The sequence below is a fragment of the Lissotriton vulgaris genome, unplaced genomic scaffold (genome assembly GCF_964263255.1).
Source record: "Lissotriton vulgaris unplaced genomic scaffold, aLisVul1.2 SCAFFOLD_803, whole genome shotgun sequence".
Lineage (NCBI taxonomy): Eukaryota > Metazoa > Chordata > Amphibia > Caudata > Salamandridae > Lissotriton > Lissotriton vulgaris.
The window spans coordinates 649774-677626 of record NW_028253292.1 but is presented as its reverse complement, the minus strand read 5'-3'; the positions used below and the strand labels follow the sequence as shown (position 1 = coordinate 677626).

Sequence of the window (27853 nt, the reverse complement as noted above, 5' to 3'; positions counted from 1 at the left end):
ACCTGAACGATCTTCACTGGCTCAGGGTTGAACATCGGATCAGCTTCAAAACCCTGAGCTACATGTTCAAAATTAAACATAAAACGGCTCCCTCCTATCTCCAAGCTTTAGCCCGCCCCTACTTGCCTACAAGAAACCTCCGCTCCCAATTGGCCTCAAACTTCGCCGTTCCTAGATTCAAACTTCAAAGAACTGGCGGTAGATCCTTCACTGTAAGAGGTCCAATTCTGTGGAACTCACTCCCCCTGCATATCCGGAAAGAGGATAGCTACACCAAATCCGGAGACACGTAAAAACCTGGCTGTTTCAGAAACAATTGTGCTAATCAACCAACTCAGCATTTTCCTTAATCAACTCACTGTCACAGGCGCCGGGAAACCCTTGTTGGGTAGCTGAGCGCCATACAAATGCAAAAAATAAAATAAATTAAATAAATAAAATAAATAAATCCTACGATGCAGAAGAAAACAAGTTACTTACCTGTAACTTCAGCTATCCAGTATTGGTATCTTTCATAGATTCACATGCCTGAATCATCCCCGCCATCGAGGTGGGAGTCTCACGGTAGAAATAAAATATATATACAATAGTAGTAAAATATCATACAATAGGCTACAATGGACCAAAAGAACAAGTTACTTACCTTCGGTAACGCTTTTTCTGGTAGATACAGTATCTGCCTGTGGATTCCTCACCTTGTGAATATCTCCTGCGCAGCAGCCAATCGGAAACTTTTGTAGCTCTCCACGCCGGCGAGGTCATGGACGACGGCACAGAGGGTACGACTCCGCTTGCGACCACGCTGACGTCACTGGATCCATAATAGGCCTCGTCGGCGTGAAGACGTCAGTTCCGCCCTTTTTTCCGTGCCCCCGAGGCACACGGACGGACCAACATAATCAGTAATAGCCTACATAGTACACAGTATTCAAAACAGCACACATAGTGTGAAACCAATGCAATATGTATGAACATATAAATACATTCATTAAAAAACTTTTCCAAATATGACACTTAGCAGGTATAGAAGAGTGGACAACGGGGAGGCGGGTGGGTCAGTGAGGAATCCACAGGCAGATACTGTATCTACCAGAAAAAGCGTTACCGAAGGTAAGTAACTTGTTCTTCTGCCAGTGGATTCCTCACCTTGTGAATAGAGTCCCACAGCAGTCCCCACTCCCGGAGGAGGGTGTCCACTCTGCTATACCAAGAAATCCTGGAGTACAGAGCGCGCAAAGTGGCCGTCCCTCCTCACCTCAGTGTCCAAGCAGTAATGCTTCGCGAAAGTGTGGAGGGAGGCCCAAGTCGCGGCTCTACAAATATCCTCTACAGGCACACCTCTAGCCAAAGCAGATGTTGAAGACTTTGCTCTAGTAGAATGAGCCCTTATACCCTCTGGAGGTTCCTTACCAGCCAGGGCGTAGCAGATCTTTATACACAGGATAATCCATCTCGACAGCGTGCGCTTGTGCACCGCTTTTCCTTTCTTACAGCCAGCAAATCCAACAAAAAGCTGGTCGTCCACACGATAGTCTTTAGTCCTATCGAGGTAGAAACTCACCGCCCTCTTAGGGTCTAGACGGTGAAGCCGCTCCTCCTCCTTGGAAGTGTGAGGGGGAGGATAAAAGGTAGGGAGGGTAATGGACTGCCTCAGATGGAAGGGAGTTACCACCTTAGACAGAAAAGCAGCCCTGGTCCTAAGTACCATTCTCTCAGCATAAATAGTCAGGAATGGGGGTTTCGAACTTAGAGCTTGCAGCTCACTTATCCTCCTTGCCGAGGTAATTGCTACAAGAAAAACAATCTTAAAAGACAGAAGTCTCATGGGACACTTGTGTAATGGTTCAAAGGGTGAGCCCATCAAGTAGGTTAAGACGAGATTCAAGTCCCATTGGGGCACAATAAATGGAGTTGGAGGGAATTTCTTGGTAAGACCTTTTATAAAACGTAATACAATAGGTGACTTAAATAAAGACAGCTGGTCCGGCAAACAAAGGAATGCCGACAAGGCCGATAGATAACCTTTTACAGTCGCCACAGCAAAACCCTGCTGGGCCAAAGAAAGAGCAAACTGAAGTATGCTGGACAAACGAGCTCTCAAGGGGTCAATAGATTTCTCTCCACACCAGGAAACAAATTTGGACCACCTATAGGAATATATTGATTTGGTGGAAAGACGCCTGGCCGAAAGAATTACATCCACCACATCAGGCAGGAGAGAAAAAGAATTCAGGTTGCCCCGTTCAATCTCCAGGCATGAAGGTGTAAGGTCTGGAGGTGAAGGTGTAGAACCTGCCCCTCCATCTGAGAGAGGAGATCTGCCCTGAGAGGGAGACAGGGCGGTGGGCACGAGGAGATGTGGAGAAGATCTGTCTACCACACCCTTCTTGGCCAATCCGGGGTGACCAATATAACTTGGGCCCGGTCTTGACGAATCTTCCTCAGAACCCGAGGATACAAGGGTATGGGACGAAACGCGTAAAGGAGTTGTGCGCCCCAACTCAACTGAAACGCGTCCCCCAAAGCTCCCTGCAATGGATACTGGAGACTGCAGAATGACAGGCAGTGAGCGTTCTCGTGAGTGGCGAAAAGGTCCACCTGAGGAGTTCCCCATGTCCGGAAAACGTGACGAACCACCTCTGGGTGAAGCCTCCACTAGTGGCCGGCTGAGAACTGCTGACTGAGACTGTCCACGCGAAAATAGAACTCCGGCCAGATGATTTGCCATCAGACAAATCTGGTGGTCCTGAACCCAGGACCAGAGACGCAGAGCTTCTCTGCAGAGAAGATGCGACCCCACTCCTCCCTGCTTGTTGACATACCACATTGTGGTCGTGTTGTCCGTCAGGACCTGAACCGAATGACTGCGAAGGGAAGGGAGGAAGGCCTTGAGTGCCAAACGAATCACCCTCAATTCCAGAAGGTTGATGTGAAGCAACCTTTCCTCTGGAGACCAAAGACCCTTGATCTCCAGATCCCCCAGATGAGCACCCCACCCTAGAGTGGAGGCATCCGTTATTACTGTGGCAACCGATGGAGGCAGATGAAAGGGCTTTCCCTGAGACAGATTGCCCTCCACGCTCCACCAAGACAGATCCGCTGCAGTTTCTCTGGAGATCCTCACTGACTCCCTGAAATCTCCGTTGTGCTGATACCACTGCCTGCGGAGGCACCACTGGAGCACCCTCATGTGCCAGTGTGCATGGTTGACCAGCAGAATGCAGGAAGCAAATAGACCGAGCAGACGAAGGACCTTCAGGACTGGAACGACCGCTCCATTGTAAAACAAAGGAATCATTTCCTGAATGTCGAGAATCCTTTGAGGAGGAGGGAATGCTCGACAAACAGTAGTGTCCAGTACTGCCCCTATAAACAGGTTGCGCTGTGAGGGCACCAGGTGAGACTTGGGTACATTTATCAAAAAACCCAACCTGTACAACAACTGAGTTGTCTCTTGCAGATGATGGAGCACCTTCTCTGCAGACTCTGCTTTGATCAGCCAGTCGTCCAGGTAGGGGAATACAGGAATCCCCGCCCTCCTGAGATGGGCTGCCACCACTGCCATCACCTTGGTAAAAACTCGAGGTGCAGTAGTAATTCCAAACGGAAGGACCGCAAACTGATAATGTTGCGACCCCACCGTGAAACGGAGATACTTCCTGTGCGACTCCAGGATCAGAATATGAAAATACTGCATCCTGCAAGTCGAGCGACACCATCCAGTCTTCTTCCAGCAGCGCCTGAAGAACCTGCGCAAGGGTAAGCATCTTGAACTTCTCTTGTTTCAGATAAAGATTCAAGATCCTGAGATCCAGGATTGGGCGAAGCCTGCCATCTTTCTTGGGAATCAGGAAATACCGGGAGTAGCATCCCTGGCCACTTTCCTGCTCTGGAACCACCTCTATTGCGCCTTTCTTTAACATGGTCAGAACTTCCTCCTGTAGGAGACGGAGATGTATCTCTGAGCAAGCCCCTTGACAAGGAGGGTAATTTGGAGGGAATTCCCTGAAGGGAAGAGCATACCCATTTGCCACAAGATTGAGAACCCATTGGTCTGTAGTGACCGATTCCCAATCCCGCAGAAAATGGGTAAGCCGACCCCCCACAGGACCAACATGACTGGGAATGGGGAATCTAGGGCTGTTTTGCTGCGGCGATAGGAGGAGAGGTAGAGGAAGAGGAGGAGGAGGGTTGACGACCTCGTGAACGACCTCTGTTTCTTCCTCTATAAGATTTATACAGCTTATTTTGTTGCTGCTGCTGCTTCTGCTGACGAGGCTGCCCTTGCGAACGAAAGGATGACTTCCCACATCCTCTGTATCTATGAAAGGAGCCTCTGGATTGGGTCTGCAAGCCAAGTGATCTTGCCGTGGCCTTACAATCTTTAAATCTTTCAAGAGCGGCATCAGCCTTCTTGCCAAACAGACCTGACCATCAAATGGTAAGTCCAACAAAGTAGCCTGCACATCCTGAGAAAAGTCTGAATACTTCAACCAAGCTCCCCTTCTTGTAGCCACTGCAGAGCCCATAATTCTAGCCACCGAGTCAGCCGTATCCAGGTCACTTTGAATGACCTGGCGCGCAGCAGCCTGAGTATCATCCAAAACCTCCTGAAAGTTTTTCCTGTCTCCATCAGACAGTTTTGGCAGCAACTGTTTAGAGGAATCCATCAAGGCATGGATATACCTTCCCATCAAGCAAGTTGCATTAGATGATTTCAGTGCCATGCTCGCAGATGAAAACACCTTCTTAGCAGACTGGTCAATCCGTTTTGACTCCTTGTCAGCCGGAACCGGAGGGAAAGCTCCTGAAGACCTCTTCGAGCAAGCCGCCTGAACTACAAGGCTCTCAGGTGAAGGGTGAGCTGACAGAAATTCTGGATCCTCCGGTGCCACCCTATATCTCCGTGCCACAGTCCTGGAGACTGCAGGTGCAGACAAAGGTTTCTTCCAAACCTCCAACACTGGCTCCAGAATTGCCTCATTAAATGGTAACAAAGGCTCAGTCACTGAGGATGGAGAATGCAACACTTCAGTCAATAGATTGGACTTAAACTCGGTGGAAGGAAGATTAATGTCCAATAACTCAGCAGCTTTCCTCACAACTGTGTGATATGGGGCTACCTTCTTTGAAGGAGCATCTGAACCAGGAGAAAAATCCCACTCAGGGGAAACATCAAGGCCACTTGCATCTTTTAATTCTGCAAAATAGTCCTCAGAATCAGGAAGTTCACCTTCCTCCATCTCCTGCCGATAGCGTTCCTCTTCCACAACTTTTTGGGCCTCCCTCCTGGAGCGGATCCTCGGGACTGGAGTCGATGGATCCACAACCGTTTCCATCGGATTCGGAACCGGCGTCGAACGCGGATCCGACGGCGCCGCTTGCGCCGAACGAGGACGAACAGACGGCGCCAGAGATTCTCGATACGGCGCCGGAGCCCTCGGCGCCGGAAAAGTCCAGGACGGCGTCGCTGGAAGGAAGGGCATAAATGGAGCCTGGGCATATGCCTGAGGAACACCCAAATTGTAGGCTAAATGACCCATGGGGCCCGCAGGCGCACCAGAGGGGTACATGGCCCTTGCGAAGACACCATACATAGCGTTAAGATAGTGTGATGGGTCTTGACCTGGAGCCGGGAAAGGAGGATAATTCCCCGGCGCCGGCTCTGAAGCCGGTGTACCTGGAGTTGGGCCTGTCGGCGCCGACAAAGGAACCTCTTCAGGCTGCTCCTGGTCTTCTTGCTCTGGCTCGGCTTCACCCGGATCCGAAGAATGGACCGAATCCGAGGAGCCGGCGTCGGTGATCGAGAGACTTCGACTTCAGGAGACACTTCCTTCTCTGGCGGGACTGGATTTGAATGAGAAGGATCGACCTCACCCCTGTGACGTCGAGGAGAAGATGTCTTCGGCGCCGGTTCCTTATCAGAGTGATGCCTCGAAGAGTGCTTCTTTCTCTTATGTTTCTTCGACTTCGAATGTCCCGACGCCGACTTCGAGCCCAATCTGGATTCGGAACGAGATCTCGACCTCGATCTCGATCTTGTTTTAGTCGCCTTTTTATTCTTCTTCATTTTGGCAATAAATAACTTTGCCTCCCTTTCCTTTAATGCCTTAGAGGTCATCCTCCTGCAACAGGCACATCCATCGACGTCGTGATCGGAAGATAAGCACCATACGCAATCCACGTGCGGGTCAGTGATGGACATCTGCTTACCGTACTCCCTGCTGGGCTTGAAACCAGATTTTCTCCCAGACATCTTCGAAAGGAAACGAGAAGAACAGACAAGAACAACTACAATAACAATGTTACTACGGAGAGTCCCAAGAAACCGTTGGCGTAGACGGCGTGGAAAAAAGGGAACTGACGCCATCACGCCGACGAGGCCCTATTATGGATCCAGTGACGTCAGCGGGGTCGCGAGCGGAGTCGTACCCTCTGTGACGTCGTCCATGACCTCGCCGGCGTGGAGAGCTACAAAAGTTTCCGATTGGCTGCTGCGCAGGGGATATTCACAAGGTAAATGTGTAAATGTATTGGCATTTATATAGCGCACTACTTACCCGTAGGGTCCCAAGGCGCTTCGACCGCTGCGAAACCCTTCCTGGCTTCCCTGAGAGATGGTCCCTTAATGGGTATCTCCAGGGTGAGACCAGGCATCCCCGGCGGTCTGGTGGGGCCGTTAGTGAAGATGAGGCAAGCTAATGCCCAGAGTTGCCGAGTGTGATCGCTGATCAGAGTGGGCACCGAGGCGAGAGAATTATCGAGTCCGCTGACCCTGGTCCAGAAACCTGCCGCGCTGGGAATCGAACCCTGGTCCCGGGCCGTCCTCTGCTCTCGGGTCTGCCGCCTCTAACCAGTGAGCCACACTACTTCACTGTGAGGTGAGGAATCCACTGGCAGATGTATCTATCAGAAGGTCACTACACTAGCCTATCCTTGTCATTTTGTAAAAAAACAAAAAACAAATTTGGAACCCAGCCAATCCGGCTCTAGCACTCTCTAGAACATTCCACAGAGAGGCAAGTCCATCAGATTTACGTAGCACAAGTGACAGTAAGTATAACATAGTAATAAGGGAAGCCTCTACAGGGAGGAGGTTGGGTTGCATGTGAATCTATGAAAGATACCAATACTGGATAACTGAAGTTACAGGTAAGTAACTCGTTTTCTTATCCAGTATTGGGGTATCTTTCATAGATTCACACGCCTGAATCAGAATAGCTAGCAGTAAAAAAATCCTAGTCCCTTAGCAGATGGTGGCTATTATATAGACCACATTAGACACTTTGTCCAATATAATCGTAGACATATGCCACATCATAGGAGAGAGACATTAGAAACATTAACAATTTAAAGAGACGGCATTCAAAAGCATGAAACAAAATGGTCACCTCTCAAAAGAGTCCTACCTTATTTGAAAAGGTTGCGTAACACTGCTTGACCAACAGCTGACTTAGTTTCTTTAGCTAAATCCAGACAGTAATGCCGTGTGAATGTGTGCACATTCTTCCAGGTTGCAGCACGGCAAATCTTCGCCAACGGCACTCTGCCAAAAAGCGCTGCCGATGATGACACAGCCCTTGTGGAATGAGCTTCAGGCTGCACAGACAAAGGACTTCCAGCTTAGAAGTGACAAAATTGAATCGCCGATGCAATCCATCTTGCAATTGTATACTTCGTCACTGCTGTACCTGGTTTTTGACCACCATAAGATACAAACAATTGATCTGACTTCGGAATGGATACAGTTCGTGATAAGTAGAATTTAAGGGATCTTTTAATGTCCAAAGTGTGAAAGGCCTTCTCAGTCGGGGTAGACGGACTGGGAAAGAAAGTACGTAAAATAATGGGCTCATTAAGATGGCAAGAAGATGGAACCTTTGGAATGAATGTAGGATTCGTCCTTAAGAGAACATAGTCATTGGTAAACCTTAGGTATGGTTGTTTGATAGTAAATGCTTGAATTTTGCTACTCTCCTCGCAGAGGTAAGCACCAATAAAAGCACAGTTTTCCAGGAGAGATATTTAAGTTCAGCTTTGTGCACAGGTTTGAATGGATGCTTCATGAGCTGAGATAGAACCAGATTAAGCCTCCATTCAGAGGGAGGAGCTCTGATGGGCGGAAAAGCCCTGAAAAGAACTTTTAAAAATTGCTTGACCAAACGGTTGGAGCAGAGAGATGGGCCGCCAGTAGAACGTCTAAGTTGAGATTGTGGCCAGATGGATCTTAACGGAGCGAACATGAGTCCGGACTTAGCTAATGAAAGAAGATGAATGAATGAATGAATTAAAATACTTGTAGAGCGCACTACTGCCGAGGCGTCTTGGCGCTAGAGAAAAATGAACAGAACACAATGCATACCAGAATTAACGTTGAGTAAAAAGCCAGGTTTTAATTTCTTTCCTGAACAACATTCGATTAGTTACCTTTCTCAGGTGACCGGGAATTAAGTTCCATAACCTAGCTGTGAGGAGGGAAAAACGTTTTCCTCCCCATCTTTATCTTGGGAAGTTTGACCAACCCGAGAGTAGCCGACCTTAGATCGCGCATTAGTGTGTAGCGGGAAAACAAGGACTGCACATCCTCTGCCCCGCCGCCAAACAGGGCTTTATGAACCAGGCAGAGCGATTTAAACTCGATGCGCCACCACACCGGGAGCCAATGGAGTTGTTTTAACGAGTGTGAAGTGGGATGGTGTTTAGGTAAATTGAGCAACACTCTGGCTGCCGTGCTTTGAATTGATTGCAGTTTAGCCAGTTGTGCTGCACCTGCTCCTAAATACAGAGCGTTGCCATAATCAATTCTCGAAAGAATTGTGGCAATTATCACTGTTTTCCTCAGAATGAGAGGAATAAATAGGAGGATCTTTCTCAGACGTTTTTAGCATTAAAAAAAGCAGATGATACTTGGTTAATCTGGGTAGCCCAATCCAGTTCTTTGTCAAACATAACGCCGAGATTTCTGGCTTTATTTTCTGGTACTGGGCAAACCCCGGCTGAAGATGGCCACCAGTGTTGATTCCAGATCAAGGTTTTATGACCAAACTCTAGTACTTCCGTTTTCTCGGTATTCAATTTTAGAAAGTTAGAGTTCATCCAGGTCATCAAAGCCGAGATACAGTTAGAAAATTGCACTGCCATGACATCCGCTGCCTGGGTTACAGGCACTATCAGCTGAGTGTCATCAGCGTATGACACCAGCGTAAAGCCAAAGCTCTTTATTAGTTTTGCCAATGGGGCAACGAAGATGTTGAAAAGAGTGGGGGATAATGCAGAGCCCTGAGGGACTCCTCCCGGAAGCAAAAATTCCTCCGACTGAAGTCCATCCCAATGGATAATTTGTTCTTTAGATGAAAGAAAGGAGGACAATAGGGCAAGAGCTGTACCTGAGATACCAATGTCCTGAAGCCTTTGAGTTAACACCAGATGACTCACGGTATCGAAGGCTGCTGTTAAATCAAGCAGGACCAGTATGGCCCTTCCACCCATGTCCATAACCTTGCGTGTTTCTTCCACAGCCATAATCAGTGCTGTCTCCGTGGAATGATTTACACGGAAGCCATCTTGGGTATTGTCCAGAATGTTGTAAGTTTCTAGATATGTTGTTATCTCCAAATTCATGGCCTTCTCCAGCACTTTGGCAGGGATCGGTAAGCAGAAGATTGGACAATAGTTTTTTCATCTAGTGGGTCCAGTTTTGGTTTCTTTAGAAGGGGACGGATGCAGACCTTTTTCAACTGTGAGGGATGGACTCCTGTGGAAAAGATTGTATTTAGCACAGGGGATAAAACAGAACGGATTTCTTCTGGGGCCGATGTAATATAGACGGAGGACAAGGGTCCAAAGGGGAACCGGATTTAATTTGTAGCAGCAGGTTTGCTACTTTTTCTTCTGCCAGAATTGAAAATTGGGGTTGACCATGCTCCCCAACCCTGAGAGTAGACTGCACAGGGTCTTTTCCCTTGATGTCATCTGCTGCTCTGGAGAGTTCATTCTACACCAACTGGACTTTGTTCTGAAAGAATCTGGCTAGTTTGTGTATGAAATTTTGGTTGGGGGTAAAGATTACATCCCGAGGACACTTCGTTAGTGCAGTAACTGTTGAAAACAGTTCCTTAGGGACATTAACCGCCTCTTGAATTCTAACAGTAAAGAAAGCAGTTTTAGCCTGGATAATTGCTTTCTTATATTCTTCAAGAGCCGCACAGGAAAGCTTCTTCTGTGTGGCATCGTATTGTGATCTTCAGGCACGCTCTTTTTGTCGGCATTTAATTTTAGTTGCTTTAAGATCTGCAGAGTACCATGGGGACGAAACCTTTTTCGGTTGTACTTTTAGGATTTTTTCTGGGGCTATCTTATTAGAAGCCTTATTAAGCCAATTATGGAATTCCATGGCTGCTTGATTTGCATCAAGGGAAATCACAGGCCTGGCATCAAATGCAGACACTAGATCGTGTTTATTTACTGCCTTCCATGCACAATATTTCCTCACCAGAGGTCTAGATCTCCGTTGGTTGGTTACTGTTTTCAAAACTACCGTAAAATACACCGCAGCATGATCAGCCCAAGGAAGAGGAGCGACCATGTTGACTTCCATCCTAGGGTTACTGGTACATAATCCATCAAGTGTATGTCCTGTTATATGGGTGGGTTCACACACAATTTGTTTTAATCCAAAGCTAGCAAGAATATCAAGAAAATGGATAGTATCTGAGTTATTGTTATCTTTCAGATGAAGATTAAAATCTCCAAGGATGGTAAAGCTATCCGTATCAGTGCAGGATTCCAGGAATGTCTGAAGGGAAAGGGAAAACGGAGATCTGGGGCCAGGGGGGCCTCTAAATTAGTAGACCAGCAAAGGTTTCTAAATTCTTAGATTGTAAAAGAAATGACATAGCTTCCGCACCTACTAAGGACTCAGCGGAGATCATGACTGTAAAAAGGGAACAATAAATTATTGCTATTCCTCCCCCTTTCCTGTCAATGTTGGCAATGACATAACCAGTAGGTAATAAAGACGTGGGTCCCAGGCACTCCACACCGGTCCGGTCCTCGGATGCTTGATTCCGTTCTGGGAAGGACATGGCTTTTGTAGTTCGGACTGGACTGTTCCCATGGGGCACAGGGTCAGAGCTGATTTGCATATCGCCATTGTCTAACCTAGGGTGGTGTGGAGTGCAAAAAAACGATGGATTTGGGCCCAGATCTTTGGACTGGGGTGAATGTGTGACATTGATCCACATTCGGTCCATCACCTGTTTTGTTTGCAAATAACCAGTAGGTAAGGCAGGTTGCCAGTCAGGATCACTGTTTTCATTAGCCCAGGTTTCGGTAAGGAAACAATATCAGGGTCCTCTACTTGAATGAGGCATTCTAGATAGAATTTGTGTTTCACCATAGATCTTGTATTGAGCAAGATGCACTTAATAGCCTTCGAATTGTTGGTTGAGGGGAATGGAACTCGCTCCCCATAAACCATAGGCTTGACAATATTGGCATGATGGTTGCTGTTAACGCTACTTTTAGTGGGTGCTTGTACATCATTGATAATAGAGGTCGAACCCTTCGCCCTCCAGCCGCATTGATTGCAGCAGAGGGATGGAACTCAGCGATACCTCATGAGATGAATCCAGATTAGGCCTGAGTGAAATGTATATTATGCTGGTGTAATCTCAGGAATTTTCTGAACTTTCATGTTATTTGGATGTGTGATATTTTTGTCATCCTGGATAATGTAAAATCTTGCTTGATTTTTGTTTGCCTGACACTGGATCGGACAGAAAAGAACAAAACCACTAAGGTGGATGGGTTGCTCTATGTTCAGAAGTATTCTGATTGAAACATTCTGCATGACTACACACAGGAGTACAGCTATGTGACTGAGTTGACAAGGGCAAACCCTTCTGTAAGTATTGTCTTGAAATCAGCATCCTTCTCAGTCTTTGTGTTACGAACCATAAGCCACAGGCCACAAGTGTGAGGAGTCACTGCCCATCTGGTTTGAAACTTGTTGACGGACACTTTGTCTGCCCCACCACAGGTTCTGTGGCTCAACCATTTGGCAAGAAGCTGTTTAGGACATTACATATGCCAACCTGGTTCTTGTTTGAGGTCAATTCCAGTCCTGGGCTACAGTATAACAAATACATCACTAGCTATAATTAACAAAAATACATCTCTAGATATTCAAAATAGAATGGGGAGAAACACCACATCAAACCTTTTAAGTAAATTTAGGTGCTAAACTGCTGGTGTCTTGACATACAACTCTGAAAGCTGTACCTAACATGGCTGGTGTAGTACTTTGATGAGAATATTGCAATGTGGTAACTCATTGATGCGAAGTCTGTAAACATAAACACACGAGGGCTTCAGAAAACTCCCTCTAACTATACCAGATATTCAGATGCCAGATACAGGGGAAATATCTTTACTATGCAAAACCAAACTGACCTTCTCAGCCATGACAAGCTGTTCCTGAACTTTTAAAAGGTTATGCTTTGTTGACACCAAGCTCTCTTCCAAGTATTTCTTGTTTGCTGTATTGTCATTCATAGACTTTTCAAAGTCAGATTTCAGAGCTGCCACTGTGTTTTCCAAATTATTTATTTCCTGTGTGTTGTGCGAAACCTATGAGAGAAATAAATAGAAGCATGATCAGTTATGAACATATTTCATCACTACTTCGACATAATTTCAACTAAACTGGTTTAGCCATTCCATTCCTTTCAAGACAAATGGGAAATACGAGCTTAATACACTATCCAGCTTTATCTTCAAAGGGCTAGACTTTTCAGGCAGTACAACAATAGATATCATCACAACTGTTACACATGTGAACTAGAGTACACTAGTAGGCAATCTGGAAAATCGCTGAATGAGAGCAAATGAAGATGTTCAGGCTACAAACAATTGTTCTTCAGAAAGAGTTTAAACCGTGGAAAAAAAAGAACAAATAAATTAAAAATGGCCTATTTCCATATGTCCAACAAAAGGCATCATCAGAGCTACATAATCAGTTATACCATGTTAATAATGCACTCCTAACCCCATCTACAAATTGCCACTTGCCATGAGTTGGGGATTAAGCCACTTATTCCCTATTCACTCTAAACAATGAGAAAAGATTCTTGAAAAACAGTTCAACTGTATTTATTATGGTTTCACAATCCAAATGAACAAGTCGATAGGCATTTTCTTGAAATGATATGTCAAGGAGCAGGGGAAAGAAACAAAGCTGCCCTTTTGCTAGCCATTTAAATACCAGGACATTAATTCTCATCAATTAATGTTACCAACTGAAGGTGGGTTGCATTCAAAGATAGCACGACACACGCTTGTTTGTAAGGGGGTCGCTGTGAAAAGCATTAGTTACCCCCAAAGTGATACTGGATGATGTATACAACAAATAGGCATTGTGCATGAAAAAACACAAGTTACCTGCACAAGGTAGCTCTCCAGTAATTATATTTTTCATTGATTCACATGCTTGAATCTTCTTCGTAGTCAATGAGGGAGTCCCACAGTAAATTTAATAATCAATAAAAAGAAAAAGCATTGTACACTATACCTTAAACACTTAGCATTGTTAGCCGTTCACATCATTTGAAAAACGGCCAAACTGTAGCCAGATTGCAGTTTCTGAAGCACTCCTCTGCTAAAGAGTCACCATTCCTCAGATTTCCCAGCACGAGTGTAAGGTAATATTTGTGAGGTATGAACGAAGTAAGTAAGTAAGATTTTTCTAAAGCGTGCGAATGCCGAGGCATCTTGGCGCCAGCGTCCTAGAACTGAGCTGAAAACGAAAGGAGACCTACTTAGTTCTGGAGACAAAAAGTCAAGTCTTCGTAGGTTTCCTAAAAAAAGCCCCTATTCATTTGCGATGTCAGTGAGAAAGGCATGGAACTCCACAGCTTACAGGATAAATATGAGAAACATCTACCAAACCTCGATTAGCCTTTTTAATATTTAGGAATAACTACTAATTTAGTAGCGGCTGATCAAAGCTCACGTCTCGGGCATTCCAAGCAAAGGTTTTCTGAAAGAAGAGAGGGCCAGTACATTGCAGTGCCATGTATATCATGCACAGGACCTTGAATTTCCCTCTTTCCCTAACAGGCAGCAAGTGAAGGTCCCGAATACTCTTTGGAATGGGGCTACATTTGGGAATTTTTAGAAGTAGGCGGGCTGCTGCGTTCTGCAATGATTGTAGCTTTGAAAGGTAACAAGGATAAGTTACTTACCTGTAATCCTAGTTCTCTTCCTGGGGTAGCCTCATCAAAGTCATAAGCACTGAATATTCTCGCCCATGTGCGGGACCCCAGAAACAATATAAAAATATATATGTAAAAAACACATGTATCTCGTTCCAAATATATGTAAATACATATGTCATTTTTCTCACACCAATGCAGCTCCAAACCCAAGGCTAGACAATGTAAACACTTGTATATGTACAGCAATTAGAAAAGAAAAGAAAACACATTTGGTCAAATAGTCCTTGAACTTTGTGTTTTAATGAGTAAAAACTCATAAATTCTGCAAATTGCTCATAAAAGACATTGTCAGCCATAAGCTGCATTGAAAAGTGAATAACACAGAAAACTGAAAGCATTTTCAGTTAAAACTGGCACCGTGCCTTTAAGGCAGCCATGACTCCAGGCTTCCCATCATGCCTCAGGGGTGACAGTTAGGTCAGTTGTTCTTTGCATAACCCTGAAGTCAGGGCTAAACTACAAGTCAGAAACGTGCATCTCTCAATTACCTAGGGAGGCGGGCGGGTGTGCTTATGACTTTGATGAGGATACCCCTGGAAGAGAACTAGGATTACAGGTAAGTAACTTATCCTTCTCTTCCACAGGATCCTTATCAATAGTCATAAGCACTGAATAGAATAGCAAGCCCATCAACCACCTGCAGGTAAATGAGAAGTACATGACCCAACTTAAAAAGACCAATCACAACAGCCCAAATCAGCTGTTAAACAGATTCCTCAAGGGGGCCTGCCCTACCTGGGTATCTGCTCTCGTGTCAGAATCAAGACAGTAATGTCTGGTAAATGTATGGACGGACCTCCAGGTCGTCGCCTTACAAATCTCAGACATGGGCACATTAGTGAGGAAAGCCGCAGTCGCAGCTTTCCCTCTGGTGGAATGCGCTCTGGGAGAAACTCCCAAGGGCTTCTGCGCCAGCTGGTAAGCAAGTTTAATACATGAAACGATCCATCTTGAGATAGAACGCTTCGAGGCAGCATGACCTGTCCTGATCGATCCATAGTTAACAGAGAGATGATCAGAGTGACTAATAACCTTAGACCTATCTAGATAGAACTTTAAAACTCTTTTCAGGTCTAAAGAATGCAGAGCCCTCTCAGCTGGTGTAGAGGGATTGGGAATGAAAGGGGGCAGAGAAATGGTCTGATTTACATGAAAATCTGACACACTTTAGGCAAGAAAGATGGATGCGTCCGTAGCACCACTCTATTCAAATGGAACACCGTATAGGGTTCAGAGGAACAGAGAGCTTGAATCTCGCTCACTCTGCGAGCCGACGTGATTGCTACCAAAAAAGCTGCTTTCCACGAAAGATGTTGTAAAGTATCTTTATGAATGGGTTCAAAAGGTGGACCTATTAGCTTCAATAGCACCAGGTTCAACTCCCAGGGAGGAGGAGGACGTACTGGAGGGTATACTTTCTTTAACCCTTGCAGGAAGTCTTTGACAAGTGGTAACTGGAAAAAAAGAGGTTTGAGAAGGTCACCGCCTATCGAATATGCTACTTACCAGTATGCATCTGTTCTTGGCATGTAGGGCTGCTGACATTCATATCTGTGCATAGATCGCCGCCTAGTGTTGGGTCCAGATGATTGCACATTGTTGTCCTGGAAGAGTCTTCGAAATATCACGAGATAGGTGGCTCCTCCCCTGGACTACAGTGTGCATGGGCATCCTCTCCATCCTCAGATTGTTTTTCGCCATTGTGGCAGAGATGGAGTGTAATACAGTGAGTGATTCTGAATGCTACAGCTGCTACAGGCACCGGGGAGGAGGGTGTGCGATATGAATGTCAGCAGCCCTACATGCCAAGAACAGATGCATACTGGTAAGTAGCATTTTCGGTTCGAGGCATGTCGGCTGCTGAATTCATATCTGTGCATAGATTACATAGCAGTCCCTCCTGTTAGCGGCGGCTGCCCGTGCCAGCTGCAGCAGTCTGAAAAAGAGTTTTGAGAACAGCCTGTCCTACAGCTGCCTGCTGTTTAGAATGCACATCTACGCAGTAGTGTTTCGTAAATGTATGTGTGGTGGACCAAGTGGCTGCCTTACATATCTCTTCTAAAGGAATATTCCCCAGGAAAGCCATGGACGCTCCTAACTTACGTGTAGAGTGTGCTCGTGGTGGAATGGTTAGTGTGCGTTTAGCCTTAGCATAGCAAATCTGTATACACTTAACGATCCACCGGGCAATCCCTGCTTTGGAAATGGGGTTGCCTTTGTGTTGTGGAGAAAAGGCAACAAAGAGCTGTTTTGTTTTTCTGAAATCCTTTGTTCTGTCTATATAGTACATTAGAGCCCTTTTGACATCTAACGTGTGTAGGGATCTCTCTGCAACATTTTCTGGATTAGGAAAGAAAACTGGCAGTTCTATGGTCTGGTTCATGTGGAACTGCAAAATCACCTTAGGCATAAATGTAGGGTTGGTGCGTAATACAACCCTATTTGCGTGGACCTGTATGAATGGCTCTTGAATGGTTAGTGCCTGGAGTTCACTAACCCTCCTCAGTGAGGTAATGGCTACTAGGAAAGCAACTTTCCAGGTCAGAAATTGAATCTCACAAGAGTGTAGAGGTTCACAAGGTGGTCCCATCAATCTGGTGAGGACCACATTCAGGTTCCAGACTGGTGATGGTGGGTGTCTGGGAGGGATCACTCTTTTAAGTCCTTCCATAAAAGCTTTAATGGCAGGCACTCTGAATAATGAGAGTTGCTGCCTGTTTTGAAGATAGGCTGCTATGGCGGATAAATGTATACGAATGGAACTGTACGCTAGATTACATCTGTATAAATGCAACAGATAATGTTTTGAATAGATGCATCCAGTGGGTTAATGTCATTGTTGGTACAATATATGACAAACCTGTTCCATTTAGCCGCATAGCATGCTCTGGTTGTGGGCCGTCTTGCCTCCTTGATGATATTCATACATTCTGGCGGCAAGTTGAGGTAGCCAAATTCTAGGACTTCAGGAGCCAGATCGCAAGGTTGAGCTGTTGCGGATCTGGATGCTGAATGTCGCCATGGCTCTGCGTCAAAAGCCTGGGTGTGAGGCGTAGCCTTTGATGCGGTACCACGGATAGTTCTAGAAACGTGGTGTACCATGGTTGGCGTGCCCACATTGGAGCAACCAGGATGAGGGTCATCGAGTGTTGCCATAGTTTGCGTGCCACCAGCGGTATCAAAGGTGCTGGGGGAAAAGCGCACGCAAATTTGCCTGACCAGTTCATCCATATCGCATTGCCCTGCGACTGTGGATGTGGGAACCTGCTTGCGAAGCTTTGGCATTTTGCGATTTCCCTTGTGGCGAACAGGTCTATCTGTGGATGACCCCACTGCTGGAAGTACGGTTGGAGCACTGATGGATGTATCTCCCACTCGTGCATCTGGTGGCTGTGTCTGCTGAGCAGATCCGCCATCTGGTTGTCCTTGCCCGGGAGGTGTTCCGCCATGAGGAAGATGTTCCTCTGAATGGCCATGCTTTGAGCCAGATGAGACAACTGTGGAGAGTGTATTCCTCCCTGCTTCTGTATGTAGTACATGGCAGTCATGTTGTCCGTCCGGATCAACACGACCTTGTTGCACAAGTGTACCTTGAAAGCTTTCATCGCCATGAAGATTGCCATCAGTTCCAGAAGGTTGATGTGCATCTTCTTTTGCTGTGCTGTCCATAGTCCCTGCACTGTGTAGTGGAGTACATGAGCTCCCCATCCCTGGAGAGACGCGTCCGCCGTCAGTACAATTTGTGGCACAGGCTCTTGGAACGGTCGGCCCTTGCAAAGGTTTCGTGGGTTCCACCAATGCAGAGAGTTGAATGCCCGACCGCTCACCAACACTAAGCACTCCTGAAGCGGACGCATGTGTAGCCTACCGTGCGGGACTATGAAAATGCAGGAGGCCATCATGCCTATCAACTGCATGAACACTTTCGCTGGAAGCGAGTGCTGAGGTCTGAATTTTTGTATCAGCAATTGCATGCTGTTTATTCTCGCTGAATTTGGCTGAGCTTTGGCTGCCAGAGTGTTGATTGTCGCGCCCAGGTACTGTCGCATGTGGGCAGGCTGAAGATGTGATTTTGGATAATTTAGTGAGAATCCCAGACTGTGAAGAAGATGAATGGTGTGGGACATGTGCCTGGCACACTGCTGGGCCGTCTTTGCTTGAATAAGCCAGTCGTCCAGATAAGGGTAGACATGTATGTGCTGTCTCCTGAGGTGTGCTGCTACTGTCGCCAGGCACTTTGTGAACACCCTGGGTGCCGTCGTTACTCCGAAAGGGAGGACTTTGAACTGATAATTTTGATGTTGAATAGTGAACCTGAGATACTGTCTGTGTGATGGGTGTATGGGTATATGGAAATACGCATCTTTTAGATCCAGTGTTGCGAGGAAGTCTCTCTGACTGAGTAACGGCAGAACCTGCTGTAGGGTGAGCATATGAAAATGCTCTGACAGAATGTAACTGTTTAGAGGCCTGAGGTCCAGTATGGGTCTGAGAGACTCGTCCTTTTTGGGTATTAAAAAGTACAGAGAGTACACCCCCGACCCTTGGTCTTCTACAGGCACGAGCTCTATGGCCCCTTTTTGAAGCATGCTGACGACCTCCTGCTGCAATAAGTGTAAGTGCTCTGCGGACATAGGACGGTGTCTTGGTGAGATGTTGGGTGGAGTGGACGTTAATTCCAGACAATACCCGTACTGTACAATCTTTCTCACCCACCTGTCTGTGGTGATGGATTTACAGACTGGCAGGAACTGTTGTAGTCTCCCCCCGACAGGTGTTATATGGTCGGGGGCAGTGACAGGGCGTCACTGTTTGGTATTGGCAGAGGACCCGGAACTGTTGTTTCCTCTGCCTCTGCCCTTGATGTTGTTGCCACGATATCCATCCCGGTTGTTCTTATTGTAGGTGGATTGTGTACCTCCCTTATTGTATTGTGTGTTTTGTGTTGACTGGCCTCTTGAGGGGCCCCTAGTATTGGAGCGACGAAAGGAGCCACCCCGAAACTGCTGTGACTGCAGAGCCCCCATAGACTTTGCAGTCTCTGTGTCTTTTTTAAGTTTTTCAAGGGTGGTGTCAACCTCAGGTCCAAATAAGAAGTCTGGGTTAACTGGCTGATTGAGGATAGAAGTTTGTATTTCAGGTTTGAATCCTGAAATTCTCAACCAGGCGTGTCTCCTTAACATAACGCTAGTGTTGATGGCCCTGGCTGCAGTGTCAGCTGCGTCTAGAGCGCACTTGATGGAAGCATTGGTTATCAGTTTCCCTCCTGGATGAGTAGTTCTGCCCCCTCCTTGTACTGATCAGGTAGGTGTTGCAACAGTGTCTCAAGGGTATCATAATGTGACCTGTCATATCTGGCCAATAGTGCCTGAGTGTTGGCAATGCGCCAGATGTTAGCCGCCTGCGCAGCTAATCTTTTTCCCGAAGTTTCCATAACTTTTGACTCTTTGTCAGGAGGAGGAGCATCACCTGTAGTCTGGGAGTTTGCTCTCTTACGTGCATTAGAAACAACCAATGAGTCCAAGGGCAACTGTCCCCTTATATAAGGAGGGTCCACAGGGGCCGGTCTATATTTCTTCTCAATTCTTGGGTTTAACACCCTGGCTCTAGTGGTGTCTTTAAAAATGTCACCAGCATGCTTGAGGACCCCTTTGAGCATGGGTAGGGTTTTGACTGCCCTTTCTGAAGTGGAAAAGGTGTCGACCAGAAAGTCTTCATCCACAGGGTCAGCATGTAGCTCGACGTCATGATTACTGGCTGCCCTTTCAATAAGGGCGTTAAAGGCAGTTGTGTCCTCAGTAGGAGATGTTTTCACACTGTACACATGAGTGGCCGGGCCAGTCTGCGGATCCCTTGAGTCAGCAGGGTCCGTCCATTGTTGGTCTTGATCATCAGGATCAGTGTCCACATGATAAAGGTCATCCTCATGTTCATCATCCCCTGCATCCACATCTGAGTATGTTGGCGAAAAATTTTGAGGTTCCTGTCCATAGTGATGGAGGGGTTCCACAAGAGCTGGAGATATTGTAGAAACTCTCTTCTTCTTCAAGGGAATCTTATATGATTCCATGGGAGTTTCTGGCATTAATTTTCTTTTGTATATGGACAGTCTACCAGTTTCCGAGTCGATGAATTGCCTCGGCTCCTGGTCTTCAGGCTCTTCTGCAGCTTCCATTACCGCCGACATTTGTTTAGTGGCGCCGATAGATTGTTTTGGCTCGAACATCTTCAGACGCACCGAGGGTGGAAACCCGAATTTGATAGGTGTCGACGCGGTCTGAACTTGTCCGACTAGCTTCGGCGTCGGGCCTTCTTTGGTCCGACCGCTGTAGCCTTATCTTTGATGCGTTGGAGTGACTCCGACACTTCCTTGGCTATGAATGGACTGGGGCGCGTCGACTCGACAGGGTCCTTGGAGCCAGTCTTCGACTTGTCCGTAGGCCTTGACCGAGGATCGATCCCGTCTTTCGGTTTGAGCCTTTTGTGCGAATCGACTCCCTTCGGCGTCGGCCTTGGTGGTTCGACGGCCTTGACCTTGGTCTTCGGTGCCCCAATCATCGGCTCGACGACCTTCTTGAGTTTTCCGACGTCGACGGCCACTTTCTTTTTCTTTGGCTCCGAGGGGTTTGAGGCCTTGGAGCCGACTAGAGTCACTTGCACTTTCGGTTTCGGTTTCGGCAAAGATGCTGTCGGTTTCGATTTCTTTGTATCGACCGATGGCGGTTTCGAAACCGAAGGCTCTTTAGTAATGTTCGAAGCCGGGCCTTTATGAGGGGCTGTAGAACGAGATTGTAGATCTTGGGCAAGGCCTAGTGGCGATCCCTCGACCTGAGCCTTATTGAGTGCGTCATCTTCGGCCCCCGTATAGCGGGTTTGGCCTAGCTCTTTGCCTGAGCTATCTTCTACGGCCCCAAGGGCCTCCACGTCGTCTCCTACCTCATCGACGACGTTTTCGTCTTCGTCTTGCACCTCTTCGTCTTCGGCGTCATACTCCGAGTCATGGCCCGAAGCCGGATCGGAGCAGTGTTCCTGATCCTCCAGATCAACGACCTCTTCGTCCTCGGTCCCAAAGATGTTCACGGGAACAGGCGCTGACTGACTTCGACTCCAATCGAGCCGGGCGTCGAATCTTGAGAGTTTTCTTCGACCTGAACCGGGCACAGGCCATACAGTTGGCTTCGTTGTGGTCTGGGGACAGGCATTTGTTGCACACCGGGTGGACATCGATGTGCGGGTATTTTGCATTGCAAAGGGGACACCTCTTGAATGGACTTCTTTCCATTTGAGATCGAAGATCGGGTCGAGTGTGGAAAGAAAAATCTGTTGAGTCCTCGATGTCCTCTAGAAACAAAGGCACCGATACCGAATCGAAACGATACCGACGCTGTCGAAAGCCTTTTGGCTTCGTAGAAAGTTTTCCTAACTTGAGCTAAGATAGTAACATCCTAACCCAATGGCGGAAAAAAACAATCTGAGGATGGAGAGGATGCCCATGCGCGCTGTAGTCCAGGGGAGGAGCCACCTATCTCGTGATACTTCAAAGACTCTTCCAGGACAACAATGTGCAATCATCCGGACCCAACACTAGGCGGCGATCTATGCACAGATATGAATTCAGCAGCCCACATGCCTCAAACAAGCTGTTATAGCAGCTAGGTGCACCTTGATGGAATTAAACTTTAAACCTGCTTTAGCCAGATAGAACAGATAAGGAAGCACTGCTTCTTCCTGACATTGAACAGGATTATGATCATTCTGTATACACCACATATAAAATCGCTTCCACTTGCATGCATAAGAATGTCTTGTGGAAGGCCGCCTTGCCTCTTTTAGGATGAACATGCAGTCCTCTGGCAGCTTTAGATGCCTGTACTGAATGACCTCAGGAGCCATGCTGCCAAGTTCAGTGACGGAAGGTTGGGGTGGTAAATCCTCCCGTTCATCTTGGACAACAGGTCCGGCCTGCATGGTAACCTCTTGTGAGGAGTCACTGACAGGTGAATCAGGTCCGTGTACCACCATTGCCTCGGCCAGTCCGGGGCGATGAGGATCATCGTTGTGCACGTGTGTGTTAACTTTCTCACCACCTTCGGGATCAGCGGAAGTGGTGGAAAAACGTACACAAATTCCCCTGATCAGTCGATCAAAAGAGCATTCCCTCTCGTCCCTGGCCGGTAGAACCTGGAGGCGAAGTCTTGGCATTTTGTGTTTTGGTCGTCCGCTAACAGGTCTATGGTGGGACGACCCCAGGATTGGAAAATTTCTTCTACCACTGCGTCGTGTAGTACCCAATCTTCCTTGTCGTCCAAATGACGGCTTAGAGCGTCCGCCCTCACATTCTGCTCTCCTGGGAGGTGGACTGCTGCGATGGAAAACTTGCGAGCCAGAAGCCAATGCCAAATCCGTTGTGCTTCCAGCGACAGAGTTCGTGAGCGCGTTCACCCCTGCTTGTTTAAATAGTACATCGTGGTGGTGTTGTCCGTCTGTACTAGAACTGAAGCTTCGTGAATCGAGGGAAGGAACGCCTTGAGAGCTAGGTGGACTGCTCTCAACTCCAGCATGTTGATGTGGTAGGTACTTTCTTTGTGCGACCACAGCCCTTGCACCTGCAGTTGACCCATGTGTGCTCCCCAACCTAGAAGGGAAGCATCCGTGATCAGAGTCTGCACAGGGGGAGGTTGATGCATATTTTGTCTTTTGGTCCACCATGGAATGGAAGTTCGAGCTGCGTCTGAGAGAATGATGTGATCGTCCCAGCGAGCTGATTGCTGGTCCCACTTGTCCTCCAGATCCCGCTGAAGAGGACGCATTCGAAGTCTGGCATTCGGGACCAGGAAGATGCATGATGCCATCGACCCTAGCAGGGAGGCAATCCGGCGCACTTTCTGAGACTTGTTGCGGAGCACCAGCTGACATTTCTGGGTTATCGAAAACTGTCTCTCCTCCGAAGGAAATACTTTTCCTACTTCGGAGTCTAGCAGAGCTAATAGGAAGTGAAACTTCTGGGTGGGTTGAGAGACTGATTTTACGAAGTTGACATGTAGCCCTAGTCGCTGGCAGAGCTGTATGCAAGTCTGGAACTGACTTCTTACGCTGTCTGGGGAGGGACCTTTCATCAGCCAATCGTCCAGGTATGGGTATACGAAGACCCCTCTGCGGCGTAGAGCTGCTGCTACCACTGCAACACACTTCGTGAACACCCATGGAGCCGACTTCAACCCTAACAGCAGGACTTTGAACTGATGGTGGGAGGTCCCCACCCGGAACCGAAGAAATCTCCTGTGACTGAGGTGTATTGGAACAAGAAAGTAGGCATCTTGGAGGTCCACCGAGCACATCCAATCTCCCCCCCTGAGATGTGGATATATTTGGTGAAGCGCCAACATGCAAAATGTTTCCTTTTTGACGCACAGATTGAGTGTTCGCAAGTCCAGAATAGGTCTGTATTCTGCCTTTTGCCCCTTTTTTCTAACCAGAAAATATCAAGAGTATACCCCTTTTCCCCTTTGAGACACTGGCACTCTCTCGATGGCTGACTTCTCGAGAAGAGTGGCCACTTTTTTGCAGAAGATGTAACTGATGATTCAATGTTGCCATCGGGGGGAACAGGTGGAGGCTGATGACTAAAACGAACACCGTAACAATTCCGAAGTGTAGATAACACCCATCTGTCGTTTGTGATGTTTTGCCACTCTTTCAAATGACACGCAAGGCTTCCCCCCACTGGAGTGGTCCACGGCGCTGGGGGAAGGAAAGACTCATTGCTTGGACTGAGCTTTGCCGGTGTTGTTGCCCTGGCGTTGATTCCCTCCTCCTCTGGAATTACACTTTCCTCTATACTGGGACTTTTGCTGACCCTGCTGGTCTTGACTCTTCTGCCAGTTAGGGGTTTGAACCCGCTGTTTGGAAGAGCCCTTGTTGTAGGAGCGGTATTTCTTTTTGGATTCTTTTTTCTTTCCGAGACCTACCGCCTTGAGAGTATCCAGCTCTGTTTTCATGTGCTGCATCTCTTCGTCCGTGCTCGCTCCAAACAGTGAAGTCCCCGAAAACCGCAAGTTCAGAATGCGCACTTGGGCTTCCTGTTTTAAAGCCGTTAGGCGCAACCAGGATGATCTCCTTGCCGATATTCCGTGGGCATATCCATGAGCCGCCAGGGTAGCCCCATCCGCTGCGGCACCTATAATTTGTTTGCAGACCTGACTGCCCTCCAGAAGGATTGCTTCAAAGTCCTTACGGTCTTCCCGAAGGAGTTTGTCCACAAAACGCTGTAGGGAATGCCACAGGGACCTATCGTAATGTCCCAAAAGGGCCTCTGCATTAGAAACCTTAAGAAAAGACGCTGAAGTACTGCAGACTCGTCTCCCCAACGAATCTTGCGTCTTGCTGTCTTTGTCCGGATGTACAGTAGCAGAAGAGGAAATCGCACTGGATTTTCTTGCTGCTGCGATGATTACTGAGTCCGTGAGAGGATCAGCTCGAAGAAACAGAGGGTCCTCTTCTGGAGATTTGTATTTCTTCAGGATCCTCGCCGGAGCCGCTTTGACCGTTGCTGGAGCGAGGAATACCTCCATCACCATATCTATAATTCCAGGCACTAACGGCAAAAGGGGTTTAGGTGCCGACCTGTGATGCAGTGTTTCAAAAATCACTGAGGTCTTGACCTGCGGAGTTGTTAAGGGAACTCCCAGTTTTATAGCCCCTCTACCCAGTATGTCCTGAAAGGAGAAGATATCCTCGATCGGAGATACCCTTGATGGAGGGGAATCCATCAGAGTGGGCGAGTATTCTCTATGGGAGCGTGTCGGAGAAGAAGAGGTAGTCGGTGATCTTTGTTCTCTCCTCCTGCTCCGAGATCTGGATCTACGCCTGGAGTCACGAACCCTAGAGCGTAATCTTTCCCTACGGCGAACCGGAGAGCGTGAACTTCCTTTGGACATCACCGGAGAGCGAGACCGTTCTCTAGGTCTAGATAAAGGCTGCTGCAAGCGAGACGCCGTCTCTTTATCTGTAGCCCAGCTGTGCAGCAGTGCATAGCATCATGGAGACAGTCTGACGGTAGGAGGCTGCTGTGTGGCGTCCCTCACTGGAGAGCGTGCAGGTGCTACATCCTATCGCCCCTGTGGAGGAGGTGAAGGGGAGTGTCTTGATTCTTCGCTGCCCAACGTGTAAATGATCACATCCGGGCCAGAAGATGATCTTGATGAGGAAGACAGACTCACAGGAGAAGCAGTGCGACTGTGAGAACCACGATGCTCTGGAGTTATCTTCCTCTTAGCAGCGTGACTGATGCTCTCTGGAGAGCCCTGGTCCCCTTCCGCAGCTCAAGCTGTTCTTGAGGACCTCTGAGCTGTAGGCCCATGACTCGAAGACGGAGCCGGCCGGCTCGATGTCTCGGTGTGTTGCGCCACCACTGGCTGATGAATCAGAAGAGATTGCGCTGGAGTCCCATGTCTCGACGTCGAACGCCGTAGGGGTGACGTCGATGGAGGAGTCCTCGACGTCGAGCGCCTATGACTGGACGCCGATGGAGGATGCTGGATCGCTGAATGCCCTCGACTGGAATGCCTCAACGTCTAGCGTCGATGGAGAGACGCCGACGGAGGATGCCTCAACGTCGACCGTCGATGATGAGACGGCGACGGAGGGTGCCTCGACGTCGATCGCCGATGACCTGGCGACGACGGAGGGTGCCTCGACGTCAAGCGCCGATGATGGGACGCCGACGGAGGATGCCTCGACGTCAAACGCCGGTGACTAGGCGTCGACGGAGGCTTCAGCGTCAAAGACTGGACCTGATGCTTCGACGACGGAGGTCTCGACGTCGATCTTCTACGCTCCAACGTCGACCTCTCCCTCGACGCTGCACGTCGCCCGGTTGACGGCAGCGGAGTTACCTTGACTCTCGACGCTGAAGTCTTCACCGTCGAGGGGAGTTGACTCGTCGTCAGTGGAACCTTCGACGCCGATCCTGACGCCGCAGGAGAGCAAACCGGGAACATCTCTCGACGTCGATCGCGCCCTCCGCTTTTTCTGTCTCTTTGGAGACCTCCCTCTCTCAGAAAGCCCATAAATCCTGATTTTTTCTCTGTCCTTGAGAGTTCTACTTGACAAGCACTTGCAGTGATCACAGCTTTATGGAGAATGAGAGTCAGGAATACAGAGGATACACACAGGATGTGTATCAGTCTTAGCTTTCTTCTTCCCACAGGAAGAGCAGGGATCAAAAAGCGAAGGCATTTTTGACCAAAAATTAACCTTTTTTGAGCACAAAAAAAGGCAGCACTAGCTCTCTAAGGCTAAAAACCGTCGAGTGAGGACAAAAATTGAAGGAAAACACCAAGTATTTTTGACAAAGTCAAAAAAAGTGGGAGCTGTTTAACCAGGGTCCTGACTGAAAGAGCCGGAAAGAACAACTGGCCTAACTGCCACCCCTGAGGCATGATGGGAAGCCTGGGGTCATGGCTGCCTTAAAGGCACGGTGCCAGTTTTAACTTAAAATGCTTACAGTTTTCTGTGTTATTAACTTTTCAATGCAGCTTATGGCTGACAATGTCTTTTATGAGCAATTTGCAGAATTTATGTGTTTTTACTCATTAAAACACAAAGTTCAAGGACTATTTGACCTAATGTGTTTTGTTTTCTTTCCTAATTGCTGTACATTTACAAGTGTTTACATTGTCTAGCCTTGGGTTTGGTGCTGCATTGGTGTGAGAAAAATGATATATGTATTTACATATATTTGGAACGAGATATATGTGTTTTTTACATATATATTTTTATATTGTTTCCGGGGTCCCGCACATGGGCGGGAATATTCAGTGCTTATTACTATTGGTGAGGATCCCCTGGAAGAGAATTGTGGATTCCCAGATATAGAGCATAGCAATAGTCTATCTTGGATAAGACCAAGGCAACCATTACCATTTTTTGCATATCAAATGGAATAAATGGAAAGACCATGTTAAGTATCTTCAATAGATAAAAACATGAAAATGAGATTGATCTGCTCAGAGAAACAGTGTTGGGCATAAAATAGGACCCCAATGTTTTTTACTTTCAGGGCTCGGGAGGGAAGCAAGTGCAAGTTAACAGACCACCAACAATCGTTTCAAAATTAGATATCTTTCTCAAAGAGTATCACCTTCATTTTCTCAGAGTTTACCTTTAGGCAGTTTTCCTGCATCCAAACTGTGAAATGTGCCAAGCAGTTGTTGAATTATTTGGCAACAACGTTGACATCAGATGCAATTGATACGACTATATGCCTATTGTCGCATAGGATTTGCAGAAAAGCCATGTGATTGAATACGTTTTGCCAGGGGGGTGGCATTGATGCTGAAAAACGTTGGGGATAAATATGATCCCCGAGGCCCCTCACAAGGGAGAGAAAAGGAATTAGAGGTGTACCCTACGAGCGAAACGGTCTGCTCTCTATTTAATAGAAAGGAACCGAGAATAATCAGAGCTGCACCCCTGATCCCCACCCGCTCAAGCAGGTTGATGAGCCAGATGGTTAACCGTATCAAATGCGGCTCAGGTCCAACAAGATCAATGCAGCCCTGCCTCCTTTATCTACC

At 47.5% G+C, this 27853-nt stretch overlaps 1 protein-coding gene across 1 annotated transcript in view; it reads right to left on the bottom strand.

The window, feature by feature from the left end:
- The window catches only part of LOC147661045 (leucine zipper transcription factor-like protein 1), a 393806-nt gene that overhangs the window by 70229 nt on the left and 295724 nt on the right, over window positions 1-27853 (bottom strand). Inside the window, exon 8 of the mRNA XM_086951370.1 lies at window positions 12454-12630. Within this exon, the coding sequence (XP_086807496.1) occupies window positions 12454-12630 (177 nt within the window). The remainder of the gene's footprint in view (window positions 1-12453; window positions 12631-27853) is intronic.